Raw genomic sequence first — 27874 nt, 5'->3', positions numbered from 1 at the left:
AAGGTTAGGGAACATAATTACAACGACTTGTTGAAAAGTAGTGCGCACTGTCAGGAAGCTGGTCCAAGCATACGGCACGGTCTCACTCCTCTGTGCAGTCCGTCTCGATAATGACACTTCCTGTACCAGAGCTTCAGTGCTGGCAACCCGTGAAAATAAAAATAATATTGCTCTCTTGCTCCTTACGCACAGATCCATGACTGTGTTGCGATTGTCAACACTTTGTAAGTGACCGCAAGCTAGCAGGCAAAGAGACGTGTTAGCTGGTGAAGTTTCATTAATATTGTAACTTGGTGGCCAGCCGAAGAATAAGGCGTGATGAACCATGAACAAAAGATGATTTAATGGCCGCTGGCCTAGCGCGAGCGCTCCGTCCCGCACCACTGCCAGCTTCGTCTTCGTCACACTACCCGGGGCCACCTAGCGATCGTCCCGATCGGTGACGAACAGACGCGCGAAATGGCGATGGTCTTGAGTGGAGGGTTGAACAGTATGTAGAAGATGGTGCAGTGCTGGCCGCCACAGTGGATGCTTCGTCTTGTTCACAATATCTTCTTGTTTCTCAAGTCGCTTGACTGCGTATTTCGAAGCCCTTATACAGATAGGAAGTGAGTTAGAGGCAGGGCGCCTGTGAGTGTGCGTGTGTATGTGTGCATGTGTGCGTGCGTGTTTGTATCTGTGCACGCGTGTTTGTTTGTGTGTCTTCCTAAACACACACGCAAACGTTGCGTGTGTGCGTGTGTGTGTGTGTGTAAAAGAGTAACATGGCTCAAATTACTTCACCAATTTTAATCACAGCGCCTTACAAAAAAAAAAAAGAAACGACTACAAGGTTTAAAATATGAAGCGGTTTTATTCTTCAACATGTCAAATGCTGTATAATTCATTTGAAAGGAAAAATACAGCAGCGTTCGGCTAATTTATTGCTAAAGTGGTCCAGCTAGTCATCTTCGCTGCTTGAGCCATCATCCTTTCGAATTCGCTAAAAGTTTACGTTAGGCGTTCGAATCCACGCAAGACGTTACGCGCATACTTTCGGAGTTTTGTGTAGTAGTAGAGTATCCTGGCGGATATCGTAGCCTTCTGCCCGTAAGATGGATCTGTGACAGGGTCGCCAGGAATTATAACACGAGCAGTTCCATTCAGAACTGTTACGCGACCTTCGAGGGCGGATTTGATTGGGGTCATCTTCTTGATATAATCCACGAGAACTGTGTAGTCGGCGGGGCCTGCAGAAATACGACAGAAGAACAAAGAACATTAATGCCGTCTTAACAACTTTTTAAGGGCAGCCAAAATCATTACATGCGGCAGGTCGTTCGTATCATGGCCCACCATAAAATCTGAGCGATGGTAGGCTACTTGCCAGCAAGTCATGAACGATGCACAGTTTCCAACTTTGCAGTAAGAAAAGACGACAAAAAGTAGTCGGGTCTGCGGAGGATTTAAAGCTAAGCTGCCGCAGTAACAAACAAAATCAGGCTCGAAAAATTGTGGAACGTTACCAAGAATTCGGGACAAGTACTTTTAGTTCCTTTGGCTGCCACAACGTGGCGTACTTTGAATACTGACGTGACATCATCCATCACGCCAGGAAGAAAGAGAATGACCGAGTGGCCGGCACGGGTTGGGCGCAGGACCGAATTCTTAGTCGTTGCCACAAATTGAGCGTAGTAAATATGCAGGAAAAAAATTCGTAATGCTCCCCAACAAGGCTATGCATGAGCGCACACACCTTCAAAATCAGACCATTACCTAACCTTTTCCTTTGGGGGGAGGAGCAGTTCATCATTACTAGGTCATGTTAAACATTCTTGAACGAAAATTTTGAATATTGGAGCACTGTAGGCTACTGATATGAAAATATTGAAGATACCGTTCCATTCTTCCAATGTGTAGCAAAATATTTTTTTTTTGTTGTTTCCATCGCTCATATGGAGCAGTTAAGACTGCCATAGAAAACCAATGGGGAACGCTTTTGACGATAGCAAAAGCTTTAATAGCAAAAGGATTCATGCCTGCCGACGGGAGATCTACCAACGTATTAATTGTTAAGTGAGATCTTACAATATACGAAAAAGTTGCGTTCGTAAACTCTTTCTCGTCCAAAAATGCTTTTGGCCAGAATTGTTGGGTATGCATTGGACACATGCAGTCGGGCTAGTTCGCCGACATCTTTCCGCGGCTCTTCATTATAAGTTACGAGCAGGAGCCACCAGTCTATTAAATGTGTGTGACTGGCTCGCGAGTGCGTGAACACATTGCACGTTAGTGGAGGCCGTCGCCTCCTGCTGGTAGCCTCTATTGCATTATAATAATAACAATAAAAAAATATCGGTGAGTATGAAAGCACCACGCTGGGGCAAACACTAGCAGGAAGGAGAACTCGACGCTGCATCGGGCCTTTGTTTTGGCCCCAATCTTGTCCCCTTGTCCGTGCGTGTACGTGTGTGCTACTGCAATGAGATTATTTTTCTGGGTCGTGAGCAAAGAGGAATAGCATGGTCTTCTCGAGTTAGGCTCTTGAAGACCATGCTACCATGCTAAAGACCACAGCAGCTCGCAGCACTGACTCGTGACTGTGGGATGGCCAAGGCACCAGCCGATCACTGATGAGTCTACCGAACGAATATTTTTCATGATTCGGCCGCTGGTTTATTCACACAAACTACAACCCCCACAACGCTGCCAGATTTTTGTGCGACAGTGTAACGCCTATTGTCATTTCAACTTCGAGACACCATCATGTAGTACATCACAAAAGGTACGTGGCGCAGAAATACCTACAGTCCGGATGCACGAAACTTCTCCGTTAGGGCAAATCGTGACTGACTGGAGTATTGTTTATATGTTAACAAGAGCGCCGTGTATCAGCCAATCACGGAGTGCCCTGGCGTTAGAGCAGTTTTGTGAATACTAATGCAGGTCTCATTCAACTGATTTCCTCCAAAACAGAAGCTAAAGCAACTCATCTCTCACTTTAAACGTAGGTTAACAAAAGTGTATTTGTATGCAAATGCAAAGATCCGCTGCTTGAAGCACCACACAGAGACAAGCCAACTGAAACCACGATAGCAGAGCTGGCACTCAGCTTCGTATGTTTGTGGCATCAACCGCGTTCTCCAGAGAGAGCAAAAAGACAGTGGAATAGTCAAGCCTTACTGAGCCTCTAAACTTCATTTCTTTTTCTTTTTTTTTTGTGGTGTGAATAACCAATTTTTCAGTTCTCGTCTTTCTTCCTTTATAATTGTGATTCAGAGTTTATCACAATGACTAATTTGCTCTGCTCGCTATACCTTTCCATTATGTGAACAAATAGAGGTGAAGCACCATACTCCTGACGTAGGCATGTTTATGGCTACATGAGATCGGTCGCAAACTTCCGGTGCCCATACGTTGGTCACGAATGAGATAGGACCTAATTCGGGTACTTTGATAGGTTCCTGCACTGTTAGACCACAATAACCAACGGTCTATTAAAGCTTCGACATGTCGCTGACCGGCTCAACATAAGTAAATGCACTTAGCAGCTTTGTGAAACTGCTCTTTTCTTAATGTTAGCAACAGTGGGCTCTTCGATGCCTCGGAGAGATTTAATTCGCTCCAAAATCCTCTAAAATGGCACGGCTACATTCATAACTGCAAACTCTCGGGAATTTAATATACCACATATTACTTCCACTGGTTTAAGCGCTGTCAACCGTCCCAGTTTATTGCTCTAATTAGGCTGTACTGTATCGTAGCCAACGCTCTCGGTCGGATTTTAGGAGAGCGACGACCCCGAAGCCCGAGGCTCTCCAGCTGAGTGATAACTAGGGCTGGCCCGTTGACGCTTCAAGGCTGACGATTCCGGCCACATTGGCGGAATTTTCATAGAAAAAAACAACATTGGTCCCTTTTTTAAAAAATAAAGTTGAACCAATTTACTATGTTATTATGCCATAAACGACCAACTTTTACACCCCCCCCCCCCTCCTTTCTTCTCCACCGGCTACCTTACAACAGTTGCCTGCAAATCCGATTCAGGGGCCTCTACAAGCGGATGAAATTTGGGCTAGCACGGATTAAATCCGACGCAGTTGTCTGCATGCTTCGACAGATGTTAGCGAGTTTAACTTTACCTCCACTTGTGGCATTTGTTGCTTTCTTGTAGCCGTCTCCTCCTCTTGTAACATAGTCTGTGGCAACAATTCTGTACGTCTTCGCGTCTTCTACGTCCTCGTACCGCGGTACCTTGCATCTTGTGCACAGTACTTGCAGTGACACAACGCGACAACCAGCTTTTAGGCCCACGTTGTACGTCACTCTAATTCCTGTAAAATCGAAGAAAGACGGTTAAATACAGAGCAAACAAATTTAAAGAGCGATCAGTTGGATTGACGCGGAGGAAATGCGAGAGCATTCTTACCTACCTTCACTAAGCCATTGTCATCACAAGAACGCATTCACTTTCACCTGTCACTGAAGTGTCCTTGCCTAGTTGATAGCACCAGTGTTTCCTTACAGCTGGTGCTTCGTCATAGCCCATGTTTCATTACAGCCGGTGTTTTACTATAGCCGGTGTTTCATTACTGTCGGTATTTCGTTTTAGCCGTTGTAATAGTGGATGGCAAGTGGAGAGCGGGACAACCCCTACTTAAACGCCACCTGCCACCTGCCGCTGTTGGAAGGTGAAGGCTTCCCACAGATGCTGACGCCGAACAATTTTCGCCGTCATGGACCTCCTAATGCTCTCGCATTGAAAATACCAACCATCAAACATTTGAGGTTAGATGCACTTTGATGTGCATTCATCACGGAATGCGGTGTCAGCTGACACGCAAGGAACATGACCTAGAACAGCTACTCTTTGGTTGCGCGATAAATTTATTGAAAAGGCAAGCAGCTCTTTTCTGAGCGTGACCGGTCACCTGCCGCTCCCTTTGTTGAGATATAGCACCGTGGTCTGACTTCTTCGGCCAGCTTTACGGTGTCTTTAAGAAGGGCAACGCATGAAAAAGTTTTCTTAGTTGGTAGAAGCTGAGTGTCTAGAAAGTTCTTCGTTGGTATAACGGTATAACGACTACGCCGAATAGAGGTAGCCCCGAATTCGAGCCCCGCACCAAGATTAATTTTGCTTTATCAGCGAAATTTCCAAGATACCTATCTTAGCCACATGGCTGTTCTCAGGTGCATGCTAATGAGCAATTACTCCCGTGATTATGCAGACTTGCTCAACAGTGGCAGCCAGGTATCGTAAGAAAAAGTAAATGGCCACAATAAAAATGCCTCCTGATATTGTCAGTGCATGACATACGTTGCTCGAATGGCTGATATGCAACCGTCATTTGAAGATAATACGTAAGTCAGCCGACTATGATTGTTTCGAACTGCTACTGAGGCGGTCAGCGTCGCTGGTTTTTCCTTAGACCTGGTCACCTTTATCAATGGACGAATGTTATGCAATTGGATGAGTGATCTTCAGCCTACTGCCTGTAAGCGTGCATATACGCTGCTTCCGAACATGGTCGTTAAAAATGTCTACAAAATAGGACTTAAGTCACGGTCACGTGCAGCACAACTTACCGGAAACCTGCAGAAATTGTCCCTTCTTATTTTCATAGCTGTATTCATTGACAGAGTGTTCGAACATGTCCCTCAGCTCGGAGCCGTTGAGTGTCATGATGACGACTGACTGTCCGAACGGCATCGTAGCCAATATGTGTCCCATCGTTATGTTCTCTGGTTTGGTTGGTGAGAAAAACAAAAACAAAAACAGAAATCAAAGACGCATAGTCAGCAAGGGGTTTACTTTCAAATATTATTGTTAGTGTTGTTAGTGGCTGTTTATTAATAAATTAAAATAACCTTGGAAGGAAAAGATGTTGCTAGCCGCTGCATGGCCATCGAAACCTGAAGCACCTGAGCTACGGCTAGCTGAAGTAAAAGGACAGGAAAAGGACAGGAAGAGGGAAAGAAAGAGGGGAGCGATAGTAAGAAAGGGTAGGGGTAGGGCGACAATATACACGCAATATACAGTATACCTTATTTTGATTTGTGTACGATCCTTTTATGTACGAACCGAAATAGCATGAGAGAGAAATTCGATTATAAATTATCCAGCTGTCGTAGGCGAGCACCACGTGGTAATTCATGGACATTAATGTCTTACGCATCTTTGTAAACAAGAAAACGCGTACCCCAAAATTAGGTGTGTATTAAATTAAAATTAGGTGTTTTAATGTCACGAAGTAGTCTTAGTTGTGCACTTTTTCAACGGGACCTACAGAGAGCAGTGTGTATGTTGGTCACTCATCTGTGGTATCGGAGCCCGGATGGCGCCGCCGTTGAGCAGGGCACCGTTGACGTCGGACCAGAGCTCGGGGTCGCTGCTCTCCCTGTCCGCGTAGTGGGCGAAGTAGGCGTCCGCTATCAGGTTCCCCAGGTTGCACTCGCGCAGGCGGCAGATGTTGTCCGCCTGCTCCAGCAGCACCTTGGAGTAGCCGACCACCGCCTCGATGGCACGCGTCACGTTCTCCTTGTAGCAGGCGATAAGGTCGAGCATCTCCCTGTCTTCATGAAAGTTTGAGAGTAGCACCATTAATTAATTATGCGAGCTTATATGCGCTTGTTTGCATGGTACTTTAAGACCCCTCACGGAACAAATTTGCTGCAATGACTACAGACACCGTCATCTTACTTCACTGCAGGCCTTCGCCCGATTTCTTTTGAATGGGCAATGGAGTACCGTAATTTCCGGTACGCAGTTCGCTCCAGGTGTATATTCCACAAGGTAAAAAAGTCTCTTTGAAAGAGAAATTTTTGCACTAGATTGTCCACACTTAATACATAGTTCGCATATACAGAATCTACAGTCAGTAAATTAAGAAAGGTGCTCATATGGCAATGCTTATTTTTATGCTTTTTTGACGGGCGCACTTTTTGCCAATCGCTACCAAAAATTACACTTTCACAACCCGTCATATTCTGCATTATGGTGGCTGTTGGAGCAAACAAGTCCATTATTTCTGTACCGGCAGACCGCTGTGGTCAACGCTATGATTTCTCTTTTTTTAGAGCAGACGTCTGTAGCACTGACTTCTCAGTATTTCTTACTGCGAGGCTATACACACCGCATAACATTGCGGTGGCCAATTTTGATGCCACCCAGTATGCGCGCATGCCTTATGAAGCTAGGTGCCGGTTATCACCCATCTGCTTTATTATCGATGTGGGTTTTAAGGAAAAAGAGCGATATTCTTCAAACGGAGACAGCCATTACTGCGAGTGATCAAAACTAGCCGCCGCGATGGCTAAGTGGTTAAGGCTGTCGGCTGCTGACCCGAAAGACTCGGGTTCGATCCCGGCCATGGCGGTCGAATTCCGGTGGAGGCGAAATTCTAGAGGCCCGTGTACTGTGCGATGTCAGTGCACGTTAAAGAACCCCTGGTGATCGAAATTATCCGGAGCCTTCTACTACGGCATCCCTCATAGCCTGATTCACTCAGGGACATTAAACCCTCATAAACAAAACAAAAAACAAACCAGTAATCAGAATTGCGCAATATCAAGAAACGCAAACACACAGCGGAGGTATGACCGCAACAAATTTGGGGGGACACTTAAGTTCTGCTATAAGGGTATGGCGCGACAGTGTTGACGGTTATTTTCTACTTTCTGAATAAGTACCTCTTTCTAATTAAACGCACTCAATAGCTTACACCAGTAGGCATCCATTACCACGTTATATACCACAAGACACGCAAAACTTCCTTATAGCAAATCCGAAAGAGTGTGCCTTAATGTCTTAGGGAAGCCGAAAAAAATAAGCCTCAATGGCCTAGGGGTAGCTTGTCTGACTAGCAACCCAAGGGTCGTGGGCTCGATTCCTAACTAATTATCCTAATTTTATTTTCAGCGTCATTAATTTACTCTAGATCCTTACATGTCATAATGACATTAGTCATGCTACGACCTTTATAATTGCAATTTAATTAAATGTTTAATCATTTTCGTTCTATAGCTCACGGTGTGAAGTTGCAACCCTCTCGACCAATCGGGATTTTCTCGACACGCCACCGGCGTCGCCGGGTTTTCCCCTGAGCTGGAGCCTAAAGCTGTCGCATAAAATCTCTAGGCTGCAAGGCTACTTTGAAAAACAAACCTACTGTGCAGTCCGTACATGGTGACATTTTAACACTTCAACACGCATAGTTCGCGGGCTGTGTACTGTAACTTAGGGTAACTAATTAATTAATTAATTCCTTCATTTCAAAGTTGCGCATGCATTGAATGCGTTTCAGCATTTGTTACGTGCCTTCATATACTTCGTTCCACAGCCCACTGCTCTGTTTCTCTCTTATGTCCAAAACCTGTGCGCCTGCCCGTTGCTTAAGCTTATTTACGTGTGTACTCACCGGTCCAATGTCGACATATTAATCCTCATCTCTTTCATATCTTCCCTTACCTAACCTCGTCCTGGCGATGCCGTTTACCGAAGCTTCCTCTTTCATGGGGAAATGAGAGAAAAGAAATAGCGAGCAAAAGTAAAAAAAAAAGGACAGAAAATACTGCGCTCACTTTACTTGTGCATACTGGTGTCATTTCCATTATTAGTATCGCCAAAACTCGGACCATATTTGTAGCGCCTTTGCCACGATCTCGAGCTCGAAAGGCCTATTCATTAAAAACACAATGTTCTCTTCCATATTTACCTTCCTTCACAGAGCTGTTCAGCAGGATTGGGTTTCCTGTCCAGTTCACAACCTTCCCGTCCTGGTCAAAGGAAACTTGCAAAAATCCTAGAAACTTCCCGAACCAGTAGTCTTGCACGACTAGGCCACGGGAACCGTCACTCCTGTTGACGAGGGTAGGGTAGTCGCCTTCTGGAGTGTTTTCTCGTGGATAGCCGGTGCCTGAAATGACATTTACAGCTCGAGTGTTAAGATACCTTTGAAGTATAGTTATCCCGCTCAAGCAAAACTGGTTAAAGCCTGATGGAGACAGTTGTCGCGCATTTTGAGCGTTAAAAGCAACAAGCTGAGTCGCTTTGTATGACATTCCGCGTTCCTTTTGTATCATTCCTATTGTAGCGACGCGCACGTTCAATCTCTAGTCTTAAAGTCAGATCTTTATGAATGAAACAGAAATGCAAATGCAGCTTTCCTTATCTCCCAGTCATGTACATCTTTTAGCTGACTCACAAGTTATCAAGACGCGCACAAAACAGCACTTAGAAGGGGACATAACTTGTCAAAAATAAAGTACGCTTGTTCGAAACGGTCTGCGTAATTAAGGAAAAAAGAAAACCTAGCTTTCATTTATCTTATCCATGTAGAACGGACAAAGCTTTAGCACTTGCTTTCGATCAAGTGGCAACCTAAACACGCTAATCACCTTCCTCGGAAGTTCTGGCGCATTAAAGCAATCACAACGAACAATATCGCGCCGCTGCGAAGGCTAATGAAGCAATTGATTTTTAATTGAAAGTTGGCTGTAGTCAAGACGGACGCCATTTTCAAAGGAACCTAGCTTTATTTTCTTGGTAGCAGGATGCCTATTCTCGCAATAATAGAGAGAAGGAGAGAGAAAACTTTTAATCAGTATAGATTTAATCAGAATAGAATCGGGGCCCCCATCCAGGGATCCACTGGCGGCAGCTGACTTGCGGACTAGCTCCTCCTGAACGTTAGTCGGCTGGACGACTTTAGGCCAGTAGTACTTCACAATTTCGCTTTGTAGAATTGGAGATCATAAGCCAAGCCTAAGTTATGCAAAATAACACTGAGAATATGCAACCTTGAAATAAATACGTCGTTTTTGCCTTTTGAGACCACGCCAAAAAAAGATGCGAGCTTGAAATTAGGAGCATAGTTACCGTTATACAGAAATGTGTTCGTGTGTCCACCGACGAGGAGATCCACTTGTCGTACTTGTTTCACAATTTCGAGGTCTCTCGGGTACCCCGAGTGGGTTATTGCTACGATAACTTTTACACCTTCTCTTTCAAGTTTCTCCGCTTCTGTTCTAATGCTCTCCAGGTCGTCGCTAAACTCCACGAGACCTGTAAAAAACAAAAGGCTGAGTTGAAAATTGTTGGTGAGAATAATGAAGGGAGAAAATCAAAACGCCTGAAAAACAACACAGCAGCGTGTTTATTTGATTTCAGTGGTTAATGAATTTAACAAATATTAAGCTCTCTGGGCTTGTACATATTTGTTGCTAACTAGAAAGAAGTAAAGTCCTCGTTCGGCGCGCTTGTTAGAAAATTCCTCCAAACGTACTGAATAGAATTTGCCACTATTTAAAGTTTCTATCAACACCTGTCTCTTGATTATTCCCTCAGTAGCGCCCTCAATGTGTCTACAAGTTCGACCACACAAGTATTCACCAATACATCATTATCTTTAAAAGAACCTTTTTTCTTTTCTTTGGCTAGATTTAAATTTTATTCCCGAAATAAAGAATCAGCAGGTCAGCATTGTTGCTGAAACTTTTACTCCAGTGATGACTTTAAGCATGAATTTCGCCAGACCATGTACGTGAGAGTGAGAGAATTTATTTTCGCTTGCTGTACTACAGTTCTGAGGTAAGGTATTACCAAGGTTGCCAGAATGTCATTGTAGATGCGCTTTCCCGCCTGCCTACTGAATGCACTTCAAACCAAACGGTAGATGAATAAATTGTCTTGGTCGTGTTATTTAGAATAACAAGAGAGCAGCTGCTGTTTGCAACTGCTGTGAACGAGGTATTGCTAATGGTCCCGGAATACCTTACGTCAGAACGGCCCCTTAAAAAGACAATGACACTGGAAATCCTTCCGTACTATAACGTTTGAGAATAGCACTCTCAGGTAGATGGTTTGTTGTTTCGAGGGGAAAAGATTTCAGTGTCCGGTGTACTGAAAGCTACGCTTGTCGCTGCAGTGGCTCAGTGGTAAGGCACTCGCCTACCGAGCCGGAGTACCCGGGTTCGAACCCGACCGCGGTGGCCGCGTTTCGATGGAGGTGAAATGCAAGAGGCGCCCGTGTGCTGTGCGATGTCAGTGCACGTTAAAGATCGCCAGGTGGTCCAAATTATTCCGGAGACCTCCACTACGGCACCTCTTTCTCTCTTTCTTCTTTCAATCCCACCTTCCTCCGTTTCCTTACGGCGCGGTTCAGGTGTCCGCCGATATATGTGAGACAGATACTGCGCCATTTCCATTCCTCAAAAACCAATTTACGAATTTATCATCTTCGCACTTAAAACCATCCTAGAGTTTTCAGAACAACGCGAAGGCTGCATGACCTTTATTCGTGGCCCAGGATGGACAAACAAGTCAAGAAAGTTATCAGTCAATGTCACATTTGTTGGACGCTTGACAAGCCTGCTAAACCATCGTTCACATCTTTGCAGTCGGTGACATTTCCACTAACGCCATGGCAGAAGCTTGCGATGGACATCGTAGGTCCCCTCGCGTGGGCACCTTAAAACTTGTGATACACAACAATCCTGACCGTCTGCCACTCGAAGTGGTCAGAATTTGCTTTTGCATCAACAGTCACGTTGCTTACTGCTGTCGATTTCCCGCAAGAGGCATTTAGCGGCGAAGGCATTCCGAATGAACTTGTAGCGGACAACGGTTCGCAGTTAGAGAGGAGCATTACACGCCGCTCTTATTCAGTGCACAACCCGCAGGAAAGCGGTGTGATCGAAAGATACAACAGGCTTCTCAAGGACTGCATGCAAATGGCCAGGGTGATGAAGCTCATTTTGCAGATTTCTTCAGTCGATTACGTCGCCACGTGTAGGTGGACACAGCACGCGACAACTGGCGTGTCGCCATAACTGCTCCTGCACGATTGTCAACTCTAAACACGACCCAGCACTGCAGTAATGCCACCTGGGAGTGGCGTAAACTCGACTGTTGCACTGAAACCTATTCATGAGAGAGTGCAAGCGAAGTAGTCACACACAAAAGAGTACACGGATAGTGAACGTGGTGCTAGGTCCCCAGCTTTTCGAGAGTGCGACCTCATTTAGCCGCCATTTCTCATAACAACATGCAAAGCATCGCTATCATACGCGGGTCCATTTTAGGTAGACCAACGGAAAGGCCGGCATTCCTTCCTAATAAATGACGACTGCTGCTGTAATGCGTCCAAGTTAGTCCGAGTGCAGGACACCAGGTCCGAAATTACTACGCCCTGGGCACTTCCTCTGAACGATGATGCTCCGACAAATGTTAGGCTCCGAGTATACTCCGAAAAATGTTCTTGTGTCGAAATTAAGGGCCCAGCTGATGAATGGCAGTTATTTTCGTAAGCCTCAAAAATGCGGTTGTTCAGATCTCCAGAAACCACAAAACGCGTACCCAAAACCTGTGAAATAAACTCCGGTAACTTTCGCCCTTCACTGGCACGCTACATACGGGGCGCTCTGCCGCATCATTCTTTCCTACCAGAGCAGCCACTGGAGACATACAGTGTTGTGGATTCTCACCTGGATCGTATTACGCCGTATTGCATTATCTTCAGGATGTCACATCCCCAGACACCGATGGCTACTTAGGAAGATTATTCCCCAGCCACCGTGGTCTGTGAGTAGGCACTCTATTTTATATCACCTCACATTGCACGCTTTCGTGCTTGCCTGCTTTCCTCTCACCTGTATAACAGTTCGAACTGTAAAATGCAGGCTTTCTCTTGTGCGAACTATCGACTACAGCTGCTACCACTATAACGATTACGTGTCAATAAAGCAGCAGGTTTCGTTTGCTCATATGGTCACTATAGTCTTGGATTCTAATTGTAACTTGTAATTTTGTTATTTCATCAAATAGCCCATCACAATCTGTACCTACCTGCTTAAGCATGCAGCGTGTATGCATGATAAAAACTTCATATTAACAGCTCACTTAGAGCTGTTGTCGAGTTGGTATACGATTCGCAACCAAATGCTCACTTATGATTCTTCCAAACTTTTCACGCTTGCTTGTTCTTCAAGGCTTCCTTTTTTCCCTACTTGCTTCACAGGCTGTGAGATGAAGCTTCATGGAAACCTTCTTTGCCTAGTTTTTCCAATTCTTTACCTCTACCTTCTACTCGGTGTTGCCGCATTTGCAGCACTCAGCCTCCTCATCGATAACACGACCCGATAAATCTAACAGAATAAAATCAATCCATGGTGAACGCTGCAGAGAAAAGAAAACAGGAATGAAAACACTTTTTGTTTGCCCTTGCTTATTTTTTTCTTTCTTTGGCATTTTTTGTCACTTCTAGGAGCCGTTACTTCTGATATCTTCTTAGCCACCTTCGTGCCTCGTACTCGGCTCCGCCTGCGCATATAGATGGTTTTGCACTCTCTGGCTTGTTTGTGTCTTTATAACTGTGAGCAAACCCATTTCACTCCCCTTATGATTCTCATACAGTGGCGCCGTCATCACTTCGCAAAGCCTCGTGTGACATGTCGGGTGACACGACATTTCAGAAAGCTTTCCCGAGCGTTTCGGAGAACTCGCAACGTTGAAGGGCGTTCTTACCGGGCTTTGAAAGCACGCGGGTTTCAGGAAGCACTGCTCCAACGATCCCCACTGATGTGCCATTTATGTTGACAGTCACCGACGTAGGAAGACTGATATTTTGCAGAAAAGGTTCTTTCGAAAAGTCGGCATTTGTGTTCACAACTGTGACGTTCGCTTTTTTCATTTCCAAAAGAAAGGGTGCTAGCCCTGCCGGCCCGTCGTCAAATTCATGATTCCCAAGGCACTGGAATGAACACAGACAATCCGAAACGGGTTACTAGCACACGTATTCAAAACCGGCGTCTTTTCTGTCTTAGTTATAAGTGCTTTACGCCGTCGTTACAGAGTCGAGCTCAAGGAAAGCAAAAATAAAACCGTTATTCGTTTTACTTCTCGCTTTTACAGTCTGTAGAGATGACAGTGATTCCCGCTTTTTTGTATTTCAGTTTTGGAAAGTGGAAAAGTCTCCTACGATTTTGTCATTGTTGTTTTATCATTATGTTATTTGGTCGCGAGAACTTTGCTCCTTCGCTGTCAGCTTTCGCAACCGCACACAAAGCAGTAAGACCGTGCGGTTAAGTGAGCAGGACAACTGAAACACAAACAAGGAAACGAGAATATTTTAGTTGAGAGTGACTGTATGCTGGCCCAGTCGATATTCACTTTGAAGGCCTGAAGGCCGCTTTTGGTACTTTTATGTTTTACTTTAAATTTTATGTTTATATACAGGGTGTTTCACCTAAGACTTTCTGCAATTTTTAAAAATAAACTATTTGAATTAGATGTGCGCTTTTTCTGGCATAGCATTGTCAGTGGTGTAGTACATCATAATGCAGCTAAGATGTGCTAACTAGCAGGCTTGTTAACCAATATTTAATAGTTAACTTTTAAACTATTACCATTCGGCTCCTTAATTATTGAGAGGCATGCAGCCTACCGTAAGTAATGTCCATATCCGTTTTTAGAATTTCGAGAACGCGATTATCCTCGGCGCTGTGGCCCAACAAATTTCGCCTACATCGCGCCAAAATACATGCGATTTGAGAAGCTTGCAGGCAAAGCAACCTCTCCAGTGCACGTAACTCGTCGAAATAGCCAAAATTTGTTGGGCCACAGCGCCGAGGCTAATCGCGTTCTCGAAATTCTAAAAACGGATATGGACATCACTTACGGTGGGCTACATGCCCCTCAATAATTAAGGAGCCCAACGGTAATAGTTTAAAAGTTAACTATTAAATATTGGTTAACAAGCCTGCGAGTTAGCACGTCTTAGCTGCATTATGATGCACTACACCACTGACAATGCTATGCCAGAAAAAGCGCGCATCTAATTCAAATAGCTTATTTTTAAAAATTGCAGAAAGTCTTAGGTGAAACACCCTGTATATATATATAGTATTATGTTTATGTTATATGTTTATATTTACATTTTATTTTATATTTTGGTGCTTTTATGTTCGCGTTCCAGTTGCCTATTTGCGTTCCATTTAACTCTGATAGTCCTATACGGCCTAAATGAATCTCAATCATCCATAAACCATATTTTATTATTTTATTTCGTACAGAGGGATGTTGTTTTGCAAGGGGTGTATGAAAATATACTTTGCTGGCAGCATTTTACACAAACATAATTCACACTAGTTGTATACTATAGCTGAAAGTAGAAAGGCAGAATTTATATATATATATATTTTTGTGCGCTGCTCGCGTTTCATTGAAACCTTAAAATATATATGTACAGTTTTTTCTGACCACGGCACCGATACGGACAAATAGCGCGCTATTAAATCCTAAGATAATCTAACTTAATAACTTGAAAAAAATTCACATCGAAATATTTACAGCTACCCTGCTGCAACTAGGAAAATATGCCGCAACTGTTACTGTTCACTTAAGCATGCATGCGTTCGCGGTTTGAAAATTTGAAGATAGAACAGTTTTCTTACCACGTAATCGTATCCCATTCTGGACATGACGGCTGATATTATCACTTGCTTCAGCACAGTGTACCATGCGGTTCCTTGGAAAAAGTATCCAGCGTTTAAGAACAGTGCACCTGGGTATTGTTTTTTGAGTTCTTTGACCTGCCAAAAAAAAAAAACGCGCAGGAAAGAAGACGCCCTCAAGGAAACATAACTCTAAGAACGAATTCTAATCACTCAGTACATAATTTGACCTGTTCTACAATATACATTTATTTCGGTATCCCCATTTCATCATCTTACAATCGAACCTCGTTACCGCGAAACAGCTTGTAACGAAATAATGGGTATATCGAAGGAATGACGGTTCCCCTTGGAAGCTCGTTTAATGGAGCTATAACGAAGGGCTATATTGAAGTAATCGTCTGGCCCTTTAAACTTCGTTATAACGAAGTTCAACTGTATTGCAGGCATTATCATGGGGTATTTGAAAAGACAGTGAGGAGGAAAAATTTTCTAATGATAATAAGAGTAAAGGTGAATACAATTACTATAAAACATTGGCTACAATGACAGTGCGCGGAAATAATGCCTCAGTGCCATCGTTAACGCTTGCTAGCGACGCATCCAAACTACAAAAATCAGTTTCTAAAATATATCAATTAGGGGTAACATATAAATAAATAAACAAGCAATACATCACATGTTTGAGCTCTCCATCTGTCACCCTTTAGGGTGCTTAGCTTGCTTGTTTACCGGCATAGATGCATGGACAAAATGCTGACGGCAAGAAGCTAAGGCTCATAAGGAAGTGGTGGTCAGCTCGCAGCGGACGCTGCGCATGCGCTTTTTACCGGCGGCGAACGGCCCTGTACACAGACACCGCCTGTTGCTTTTATCCTGTATTCATATTTTTGTTATTATTATTTTAATTTCGCAACATTGAGCTGCCTTCTACTGTCACCACCAGATACTTTCACCTTACGTTTTCTGCCTTCAGTTCTTTAACCGCATCGTGATTCTTTGCGGGACTTTCTAACATCTAACAAGCTGCCCCTAACAAGCTGTCTCATGTTTATCATTTCATTTTTTGTTGTTGTCTTTACCACTGATGATACAAGTACATAATTATAACTACAGCTAACTCCTTTTCCATTTGCCACTCGTATGAGCGCGACACATTTCGTGGATCAAGCACGCGTACTAGAGGCGCTGTGCAGACTGAATACTGTGTAAGTCATTTCATCTGCCTAACATCATTGAGTCTCAATAGCACCTGCAAGACAGAGTCAAATCACTGAAAAAAAAAGAGAATATCTTGAGCGCCGTAAATGGCTCTCCTCTTTTCGTTTCTGTTTTCCGTCGCATCCGTTGCATGCGTAGCATCCACACGAACGGTTTTTTATGCAATATTTGCCGTCATAGCGAGCCATATTATGCCGCGCCGAAATGGGAGATGAAACACTAAAGAATTCTGGTTGACAGGTATAAAATTAAATATTGGCGGCGCATAAATTTCAATGCCGAAGTTCCCGCACCTGAGTGCGCTTAAAGGCACGACTGCGGCGGTAACATTTAAGAATTAATTACCGTTATCGTAATTAACAACAGAAAGCTTTAATCTTACTTAAGCCGGCACACCTCACACAAATCTGGAGAGGCGCTACATAATATAATGCTTTGATAGCTTTTGTTACGTTATGACATGTCGCATGTCGCTATAAGGTCAGCTGTGTGAAAGGTGTGCCACCTTTGTCACTGCCGTGCATGGCGGAGATAGCTGCGCGCACTTAGATGCAGTCGCCGCTGTAAAGCGATTGTGAAGTGTCTAGTGAGTGCGAACGAATCTCGACATATAATGGCGAGCAATGCAGCTGGCTGCTATAAAGACTGCGCACCATTTACGCGGCTCGACTTTTATGAACGTAACAAAAGGACGCTGATGTTTGCGTGAGCGTTCACGTGTGTGTTCTTGTGTGCATGTTCGAAATTAGTGCTTTCAGTGACAGCAGAGAACAGATGACCAGTGCCCTATTGCGGCAAGAGAGTTGGCTCAAAGGGAGGAGAACACACTCAAGGGCGGCAGAGAGGCACTTGTGGAGGTGACATTAGCAAATTTACTAGGATAGGGTGACCACGGATGGCGCTGGAAAAGGCTGATTGGAGATAATTGAAAATAACTTTTCTCGCGGCGCAGCCTAACGGATTACAATAATGCTTCTGTGGCAGCAATCGATGATTAGTGACTACTAAGGTACTTAACAAGATGACCGCTATCGGCTCTATAGTACGTCGCTTAGAAGGCTTGATTTCGTTGTGCGCGCTCCAACCTTCTCGCTGTCATCGCATTTGTTCAAACACCTCCAGTCGCTCGTGCTAGCACTCCTCGAAGAAACACCAAAAAGTCTGTTCCCTTCGGCTCACTAAAACGACAAGCAGGCGCAAGTAAAAGTGTGAGCTCGAAGTCAATAAGAGTGACCGCAGAGTCCGTAGGCAGAACCATTAACGACTGTCGCTATATGAATGAAAATGGGGCATTTAATATTTGTCTATCGAAAAAAAAAATCAAGTCCCAGAAAAGGAGCACTGGCCGTTTCCGCGCACTGTGATGAAAAAAACAAGAAACAGCGCAAACATGCACAGACCTTGGTTGTGATCCGAGCAACGCCTCCGACGCAGCTCTTGTTTTCTTTGTCTTGGTCGCTGCACATGGCACCGTACTTGGTACTTTCTTCAATGTGAGCGTGCACATCATTGGTGTGCATCACGGTTAGAGTAAGCTCGCCGCCTTGTGCGAGGCAGCATGCGCACAGGAAAAACAGAATCACCAACGCTGACACGGTCATCCCGTCGCCGGCCATACCTTTCGAACAACGGGGGAAGTCCGAGCGTTTCGCGGCGCGGTATATATATAGGAGAAGAAACGTTGCAGTGGGCACGCCTACGACGCTCGTGAAGCCCGTGTTACTGTATCTGCGCCGGAAGAAATCATTGTTTTTTGTGCTGACATGCGACAAGTGACAAAGATCGAACCGTTCCCTCAAAGCTTATTATTCTCATCTTCGCCGCGTCCCTGCGTATTCAGACAAACTCGTTTCCTCGAACTTTTGCAAACAAGGTTTTGAGAATATAAAAGATAGCAATGATAAAAAAAAAAGATTTGCACAACCTAACCTTAGCTACAGACAGCTGCGTTCTATGGGCACGGGAAAAGGGCAGCGCCTGACCCCGTTAGTCAGTGCATAAAGGATACTGCCCTTTAACTTCGCTGCCGTTCACCGCATTGCAGGAGGAGGGAAGGCGAGGAGGTTAACCGGTCGGTGATACTGATATGCTGAAACCGCATTCCAGTGTTCGCAAGAACGAAATTGTCGTTACAGACAATGATGTGTACAGGTGACAAGAAAAGATCGACGCTCTGGCTTTTGTATATGTTCATTGTTCTTCCTTTTTTCTTTCTCTATTGCTCTCTGACAAACCTGCCTGCGTGTGAGCGGACGCTGAGCTCGTTTAACAGGGCTGGCTGCCATCAGTCGAATCCACAGCAGTCAGCGTTATACTCGTTTCGCAACCGTTTTAAATTAAGCCATCACAATGGAAGCTTTTATCTCATCACAAGCTACGTCTCCATGTAAGAGAGCAACCACCTCTCCGCGATATGCGTCCTGTGATTGAAGCGCAGTCTACTAAGATATCCATGCGTCGTCACCCTCCCCCCTTCCACCGAGCAGTCCTCCCTTGAATGGGTCTAGGCGGCGCAGTCAAATATTTTTTCCTTTTGTTGCGGAAGCAAACCTACGCTAGGCGTGAACATTTTCGAGGAGCCCCGGAGAGCCCCAACTGCGCATGCGCGAGAAGCCAGTGACGTCAAAGCAGCGCGGAGCCGCCGTCGACTCCTCCGCTACTCGGTTGACTATGAGGTGCCTAGGGTGCCTCGATGCGCGCCCGCTCTCGGGCGCGCATCGAGGCACCCTAGAGGTGCCGTCGCCGCTGCGCCAGCAGTGCATTCTCCAGGAGGAGTGACGTCACACGGCGCACAGCTGCGGTGCTGGGGCCACCGCCGACTCCTCCGCTACGCGGGTGACTCAGAGGTGCCACCGCCTCGGCGATTGCCGCGCCGTTGCTACCGCAATTCTACTCGGGATGGCCAATAGTCAAACTACAGCCATTTTTAAAGGAAATTTTAGGGTTAAAATTTGGCGAACAGGAAATATTTACGAAGTTTGAAAAATTTTAATAACCGAAATTGTCTCACTTCTACCAAATTAACGGAGACTTCAAGATGCTGCATAGAAAAAATGGTCTGAAAAAAGAAAATTTAGGTATAGTTGAGGGAATTTTCGGTTAGGGCAGTAATAGCTCTCGAGAAATTGTTGCGTGGTCTAAATGGGACCTGGTCATACGTGCCTTAAACTGAGTGCTGTCTACGACCTTATTCGCCTGCAAGGGAGGGGGCCGGGTGTGAGAGGTGATACAACTATCATTCCCTTCTTCGCTGTACAGAAGGGCGAATATTCTGGCAATCTTTATTGCGATCGCATTAGGAGGGTCATGAAGGCGAAAATTGTCCGGTGGCGTCGGCGTCTGTGCGAAACCTGCACCTGCTAAGCGGTGTTTAGGGGGATTTGCCTCGCTCCACCTGCCTTCCCCCTGTCAACCGTCACCCTCTCGTCCTGCCCCTCTCCCCCTTCCCTTCTGCAATTCTAGGGGAGAGGGTGGGGACGCCGGAAGAAAAATGACTCGGCAGAAATTAAAATGATCAAGAAAGTGACTCGGACAACAGCAGGCCTGCGTGAAAAATGCACAGCCTCCCGAAGAACTGTCTCTGCAGAATTGAAGCATGCGGGTGCTATTCCTTCTCGCACTGCCAGGGAGAGCAACCTGGGTCTTACAAGCCCCGCCAATGGCTGTGTTTGAAGCAGCCACCTGTCGGTGAAGTTGCGCATCGCGTAACGGCAGCGCCACTGCACCAGTAGCGGTATGAGGACTCGTCGTGGTCTATGAATGTGACACATTTTTCGTAGTTGCGTAGTCGGAATTGGAATAGAATCAGAATTGAAATAGATTGGGGAGTGAAAAGGAGTATGCTAGCGCATTTCCTACGCATCAATCCAATTAATCGCTTCTGAATTCTTTTCCACTGTGTGAACGGCTTTCATTACGCTCCCTTTTCCCGAATATTAAGCAGTGCTCCACGCTCCCTTTTCTTCCATCCCGCAAATATTTGGAGGTATAGGAGTGCACGATGAAGGGAGAGGTGCTTTAGTTGTTTTACTTCAGGTGGACAGCTCAACCACGGAGTGAAGGTGCAGGCAAAAAAGGAGGGGATAAAAAGAAGTTCCGGTGTACACCTTTTCAGGTTTTTACCTTCTGGGTTCAGCCTAATTTCTACTTGACTGCGGCAACACTGCTCCGATTGCCGAATTCCACATATGCACGTTAGTGCGCATGCGCCGCGTTGTCGGGAATGCACGTACTCTCAGTAAAGTTCTAAACAGTGAAAATGTCTGTTGACGGTCTACAAGCAACGAGGTATTGGTCTGGGGCGTGTCTGCGTGGGTCCAACTCGCGCTTGCTTGGAGCAGTTGTGTGTCGACACAACGTTACCGTGCAAATGAAATAGGCGCCGTGCGCGGGAGGTGGGACACGCCCACTCTCTCCTCCTACTACGAAGATAGTGCGTGCCCCACGTGACTCGTTTGAGGTAGAAGCGGGAGTCAGTACAAGTTAGCTCATACCTCTCAAGCGCTCAGCTTTTCGGACCCTGAAATGGGCGTCGCTTCCAGTCCCAAACCGGAATCCTGAGTAAAGTCCTAGATAACGTCTTCTGAGAGACAATGAGAAAATATTCCAAGTCTTTCGATTTTATGCTGGCGGCAGCTCACCCAGTCGAAAAGATAGTATTTAGGGTTAGGGCTAGTTGATGGTAAACAACAAGAGCTAATCTCGTTACTGCTCACTGGGAGAGAAATGAAAAGACCTCAGGATTTTTGTTCCTGCAGCTCCCTTACAAAAATGGTCTATAGACAGTCTATAGACTTCTTATTGACTTTATTGACTTCCTATAGAAGTTGATTTTTGTCTATTCGTAGTCTATAGACTGTCTATAGACAAAAGTCTTCTAAATGTGTACGGTCATAAATCTATAGATTATCTATAGACCATCTATGGCATTTGTATTGCCTATAGACTGTTCTCTAGGATTTGTCTATAGACAGTCCATAGCCTTTATAGAAAGAAGTCTATAGACACTCTATAAACTGTCTAAAACTGTTTTGTCAGGGCGAAGCAGATTCCAGGCGCTTGAGCAAAGCTTTGCAAGCGTGGCACAGAAAGCAAAACGCATTGAGCCTTCCATGTACGTCTGTTAGTGCGACGTGGACGGTCTCCGTAGCTGTCACTATAAATGTCCTCGACAGCCTACGCGCTTGATGCCGGCTTCTCGGAACGCGACACAGATGACGTCTACATCACATCTCACTTGCTGACGTGTGTATCAAAATGGCAACTTCTCGGCCGGCGCTTACGGCAAAGGCGTCAGAAAGGATTTATCGCCGAGAGAATTTTCAAGCAAACCCGCCTTTCATGAAGACCACGAAGGTATTCAATTTTTAACGGTTAAAAAAAAAACTGCGGAAATATTCCTTATGTGCTCTGCAACCTTGTCTGCGAAGAGTTTTCAATCTATCTGTGGTAGCATGCACGCGTTTTGCTCGCTGTGCTGAGAGAGGGAGAAATATATATATATATTTTTTCAAATTTAAAGTCCTAAATAAAGCGCTGATCCTATCCTACTCCTGGTTGACCGAGGCGAGCTGCTCTTTCAGCTGGCCGGCGACGCTGAAGCAACTCCAAGGAAGGGCTTTGAAAGAAAAAAGATGGAGGCAGTCGAGAAGGCAGTGGGATGTGCCGGAAGATTTGTATCAATCTTCTGTATAATGCACTAGCGCAGCAAACTTTTCCCGCGAATTACTAACCGTTGCAAGTTCAGGCTGTGGTACTGCCACCGATGGTGAATCCACTACGGTGGAAGAATATAGTTCGTTCTTCCACCGAGCCACGAACCATCCAGTGAAACGGACCGCCGGCGAAAGACTGACTTTGCGATTCGACTGAGTGAGTTCCATTCGGCTACTGGTGAGTTTCACCGACGGTTCACGAACAATCCGTTCCTCTCGCTACTCCACCAGGTTTAACAAGAGCTAAACCACAGCCAATTTTTTGCATTGGAAATGTGCACCGTCGATGACGTCATCATCCGTCTCCCCCTCGCCCCGCATTTGGCGCTGTGCGCTGCGTAGAAGCTTGAAGGCCGTCGCGTTTTTAATCGGTGATTACGCCGCAATTTCATATGCTAACCCAAAAGGACTTCTCATGCTTTGCCTGCGATTTTCACGCATTCGAACCTGTGCAGCTGCCCTTTAAGCGTCTTTTCTTGTTTGAGTGGTTCTGTGCTTCAACGGTGCAACCGTAAGAGCGCGAGGAGGAAAGCGGAGGAGGAAGCAAGAGGGTGAGAGTGATGAAACAAGTGAAAGTGCCTTGATTGGTTGGGAAGCGACGGTGTGAGGGGAAGTGACTCCGATTTGACAACTATGAAGTGACCACCCTGTATACACGCAGCGCATGCTTGTTGCAACCTTTGATAGCGCGAAAAAGACATGCATGAAAAGGATGAGAAAGTCAAAGGACAAATGTCATGTTGACTTGAGACGAAGCTACTAACTGCTGCAAAAGGGCAAGCTCTATGTTGACTTGAGACGAAGTTATTAACTGCTGCCACGTTGGGGTGACAACGCCGTGGAAAATGGATGAGCAGAATGGCTTGGAAATCAAAATATTTATTGGGCTAACGCGCTCACAAAGAACTGAACAGCTTGGGAGGGGTGGTAGCAACAAGCGTGCTCGGCGGTCGTCGAAGAACAGATTCCTCCATCGTGGCTACGCTCAATTGAACGATCACAATAAAGAGAGAGAGAGAGAGAAAAACTTTATTTATTTTGTTTTGGGCTCATGCCCGAGCCCTCGTTTAAGGTCACGAGGGACTTTCAAGATACGGCACCCCAATAAAGTGCAAAAATCCGGAAAGAAATGTAGAAGCAGTTGCGCGTGGCTGCGATCATGCGAGATAGTTCGTGATCGCATCTCGCATCAGAAACGAAATTATAAGCAGCGTGCCGGCGGCTCTGAGCATGAACAAACGGTACAAAGCTTCGAGGCATCATGCCCCTCTCGGCCCGGTGCTTTAAAAAGAAACAAAAATGTGAGCAAAATAATCACGGGCAACGAAAAATAACCACTAAAAGTGCTATCACAAAGCGTCCATTATCGGGCACAATAGTAATTATAAGCACGCGACACGCAGGTACAACTTCTGGACGCAAGCGGCGCCGCAAGGTTGCTACGGCTCCATGGGGAACGACTATACAGTCATGTTCGCCGATTCGACTCGAATCTTGTACGGAGCGAATTAGCGGCACAAAAGCTTTTCACTCAATTCACGGCGGCGAATGGCCGTCCACAACCATACACAGTCACCCTGCTTGAATTCCGTGTGGCATCGGGCGTCGGCACGCTGTTTGTCCGTAATCCGAAACCGTGCAAGCTATTGGTTTTAATCTGCTTAGTGAAAGTAAGGGAGACGTCGATATTTCCCTCGTCGATGCCGTTCGGCAGCATAGCTTCGAGTGTGGTGGTATATCTCTCTCCCATCGACGAGCCTAAACGTGTCATCTGGGTAGTCACCTGCACAGCTGTGTTGTACGCGAAGACGATGTAGGGGAGGACGACATCCCAGGTCTTGCGTTCCGCGTGCACAAAGGTGGCAAGAATGTCTGCGATGGTCTTATATTCAAACGCTCTGTGAGGCAGTTTGTCTCAGATGTCCTTCGGTAGCTTGTCTGACAGTACACCGCAGGATAGCTCTTCGTCAGCTTTTACGTGAACGCTGTTCCGCACTCAATTCAAACGTGACAACTAACTTTCAAAGTAATACAGACCATTTGTTTGAGACAGTTGGTCCGTATAATCGGGGGTAAAAGTGTTCAGGACGCCCGAGAAATCGTCTCGGCGCATAAGTGTATACTATACGTCTCTCAACGATCAGCGTAATGTTAACGTACGTGAGCCTGACTTAAACCTACTCAAGTATCGTCTCAAGCCAACAGCGAATAAGATTCGTGGAGACTTGTACGGGGCTTGAGGAGCCCACAACTTTTAAGGTGGCGGTCCCACTCTGACGGTGAGAGGGAACCATTTTTGGTGATATTTGTACGTCGACTGTACCTCGCTCGTTCGCTTCATAAATATGGTTCAGATATCTCCGAAAAGCTACTTTTCTCTGCTTTCAAAAGATGCATTTTGTTTAACGGTAGCTGCAAATTTGTTTCAACTGTAAAAGAAAACGCAAAGATGAAAACTGGCAGTTGAGCTCAACTTGTCTCAGGAAATGCAAAATTGTGAAAAACCTCTTGCACCTAGAGAAATATCTTTCGAGATACTTTGAGATCGGATGCTAATCAACATATTTAAGCATTTAGAAGTACGTGTATAGATTAGTTTATTAGCCACACATGTTTGAAAAGCATAGAAAACAGAACAATGTAATCTGCAATAACCTTTGGGATATGCATTGCATTGCGGCGCCTTTTTGTACAGTTTGAGATCGTCTAATCGCTCTTCCATTCTGAAAATTTCATCCGTCTGCCTTGTTTAGTTTAAAAGTTATTCCTGATCAAAATTAGCGTTTTTTCGAAATAGTTAAAAACGGAATGCAAAATTGTTCAGGTAACCAGCGCGTGGCAGTTTTGAGATTTTGCGTGAAGAAACTTAATACATCGCTCTACGCGGCTAAGCATCGCCTTTACTCTACGGCTTTTGGGGAATGCGCAATGTCTAGTTGATTTTAGCTACCTTTTTTGTTCTCCTCATGAAGGACACAAGCTCTTGAAACGTTCCGCGGCTTCTTTTTTTCTGGCAAATATACTCTTAAAATGTCGGTCTCTCATTCCTTTAATCAACTTGTAACAATTGCCAAGAACAAAGTCCGCAGAATACAAACAATAATAGCAATAACGCAGCGACATGCGATAAATGTAGATAAATTTAGTAAGTAGCGCCATCTACACACATGCACGTGTACTAAATAATCACAGTTCAAAAAAATAACGAGTGTGGCGCTGCTAAACATTTACAATCAGGAGGTGTTCACGAGAGGGAACGATACCTCTACGATGTTCGCACGTTTCCCTCGATTTTGCCCTATGTAGTGTGTGTCGAACTTCCAAGCAGATTTCCGCCATATTGCTTTGCTGGATTGTTTTGTAGCGTAAAGCTAGTAAAGTCACACTACGCGGGTCAGACCCGAGTTTTGCGCGAGTGTGCGCCGCCTGTTATGCGCAGCGCGAGAACCGCGTGACGTCACGAGAGGCGCAGGTCCGCCGGTGCGAGCTCCTCGCTGTCGGCGCCGCCGGCGTGCGCTCCTCTCCGACGCGTGACCTCGTGTTTACGACAGTTGCGCCGCGCGCTACTGCGCATGCGCGAGGAGGGTGCGCGGAGAAATGACGGTCGCGCTCAACATGTAAGCTCTGGTAAGCTAAGGAGAGTCGAGCCGCTGCCAAACGGCGCAGAAGACTGGAAAATGTAAATTCTTCCGATCCCGAGGTTGTCGCCTGGCAGTTTGCCGTCGAGCAGCCAAGGCGAAACGTGCGGCCGAAACACCGGATCACTTGACGCTACGTATATCCAGGCATAGCAGAGCTAAGCCACTGCCAATTTTTTTCACCTGACGCTACGAAACGCATTCTGGGCGTCGTATTATTTTTCGAGGACAGCTTTGGCATTGCTAAAGCGACAGGAAAGGGAAGAGACAGGCTTTCGCTTCGTGCTGCCGGTTGTTCGTTGTTCCGGCTAGCGCTGTGGAGGGGAAGTTGGAGAGCGCTCGATTCGCCTGCACTCAATGCACCAGTTCGGCAAAGTTCTGCGGCAGCGGCGGTGCGGCGGGTGTGTACCGCTAGTTCCGGCACTTTGAGCGCAGTTTGGCACTGTCTGCTTCCAAAACGGATGGTCGAGTGCAGGCCTGGTCGTTGCTAGCCTTTGCGATGCCAATGAATTGGAGCCAGCTGTTTACAGCCTACATCAGCGGCAGCCAACCTCTCGTATCTCATGAAGAAATGTGCAAACCGCACATCACAATAACATGTTGCCATGAACCAGCCTCGATCCGTTTCTTTGGAGAACTCGAGCAGCGTTCTAGCTTGTCGACGAGTGAAAGTTACTTGAGTCTCCGCCGTTTATCACAACCCGCAAACCATCATCTGCTTCCATGGCGGCTGCACCTGCACTATTTCAGCACTAACCATGGAGCAGGTGCAGTTTTCCTGAACTAGACTCGCACTTCTTTCAAACGAATGCCGTGGTTCAGAGGGCGCCATGTTCCACCGCTGAAATGAATCCATGTGGTATATAAGTCGGGTACAACTCAAGAACGAAGCAGCACATGCCCATCAAAGGAGACCGCCCAGCCAAGCGCGTCGACCGAACAGTTTTCTGTTCGGTCACCACAGGTGCGCCGCGACAGCAGTGGAGACTGAAGCTGCCACGACCGTCTGTTGCCGAATATGACCCCACCTGTAGCATTCAGCGCTTTTGGGAAAAAGACGCTCTCGCGCGGATCTATGCGAAAGGTGAGCAGCCCAGCCCTCTCCCCCCCCCCCCCTCCCCCTTTAGTGGCCAGTGCAGCTGAGACAACGGGGGCACCACACCTACTAGTACCTTCGCCTTTCTCCCTGTCTTTTCCCCTGCTCCTGCTCAGGTGCTCCTAGAGACGATGGCGGATGCCGGGGCAGCAAAATCTCTTCCTTTCTTTTTGCGTTATTATTCTTTTAGCCTTATCCCGAACAAAGGACATCCACCGTCGGCGACACGGGGACAAAGCGCCGACTCCTTCGTTCTCTTTCGCAGACTTGGCTGCATGCACAGCCACACAAATCGACGTGATTGGTTGGAGAGCTCCGTCTGAGTTGCGTGTGCCGCTTCGTTCTTTTGTTGTAACCGACTATAGTGCTGAGAAGTCCCCTTTTCGGGAACTGGCACAAAGGACCGCCCCCTCCCCTTGCTGCGCGCCCCTCCTGCAGGCGGGGTAGACTAGCGCCGCAGGAAAAGGAATTCTCGGAAATGATTACAAGCACGTTATAAGCGGTGTTTACATGACGGGTTGAGTGGAGGATTTGAGCTGAAAACCGGTTACTGGGTTCATGTAAACGAGTCGGATCCGGGAGTCGAGGGAGCGAGTCCAGTCAACTCCGCTGCAGGGGCTGGGTTGACTCACTCGACCCCAACAGCAGACAGCACGTAAACCGGTCTGAGTAGGGTTAGTGGAAGGAGGGGTGATAAATGCGAACCTGTTATTCGCTTGCGCTGTAGCGCCTGCGAGGCAGCCGTGCATGCCGCAATCTTCCCGGCTGCCACTGCC

The 27874-nt window shown here is 46.1% G+C and overlaps 1 protein-coding gene across 1 annotated transcript; it reads right to left on the bottom strand.

Annotated features, from left to right (window-relative positions):
- Positions 1–833: 833 nt before the first annotated feature.
- Positions 834–18345, bottom strand: LOC149341110 (snake venom 5'-nucleotidase-like). Its single transcript, XM_089541934.1, has 9 exons — positions 18051–18345; positions 15430–15567; positions 13502–13727; positions 9857–10042; positions 8694–8894; positions 6292–6552; positions 5566–5721; positions 4122–4313; positions 834–1229 (listed from the first exon to the last, which is right to left on the bottom strand). Exons 1-9 carry the CDS (start codon positions 18264–18266, stop codon positions 991–993), a joined length of 1815 nt encoding a protein of 604 aa, XP_089398060.1. The 5' UTR covers positions 18267–18345; the 3' UTR covers positions 834–990.
- Positions 18346–27874: the final 9529 nt, after the last annotated feature.

Source organism: Amblyomma mixtum, chromosome 5, assembly GCF_055824585.1.
Source record: "Amblyomma mixtum isolate Tamu chromosome 5, ASM5582458v1, whole genome shotgun sequence".
NCBI lineage: Eukaryota > Metazoa > Arthropoda > Arachnida > Ixodida > Ixodidae > Amblyomma > Amblyomma mixtum.
Note: the sequence above shows the minus strand (reverse complement) of the source record. Positions and strands in the feature narration are given on the sequence as shown.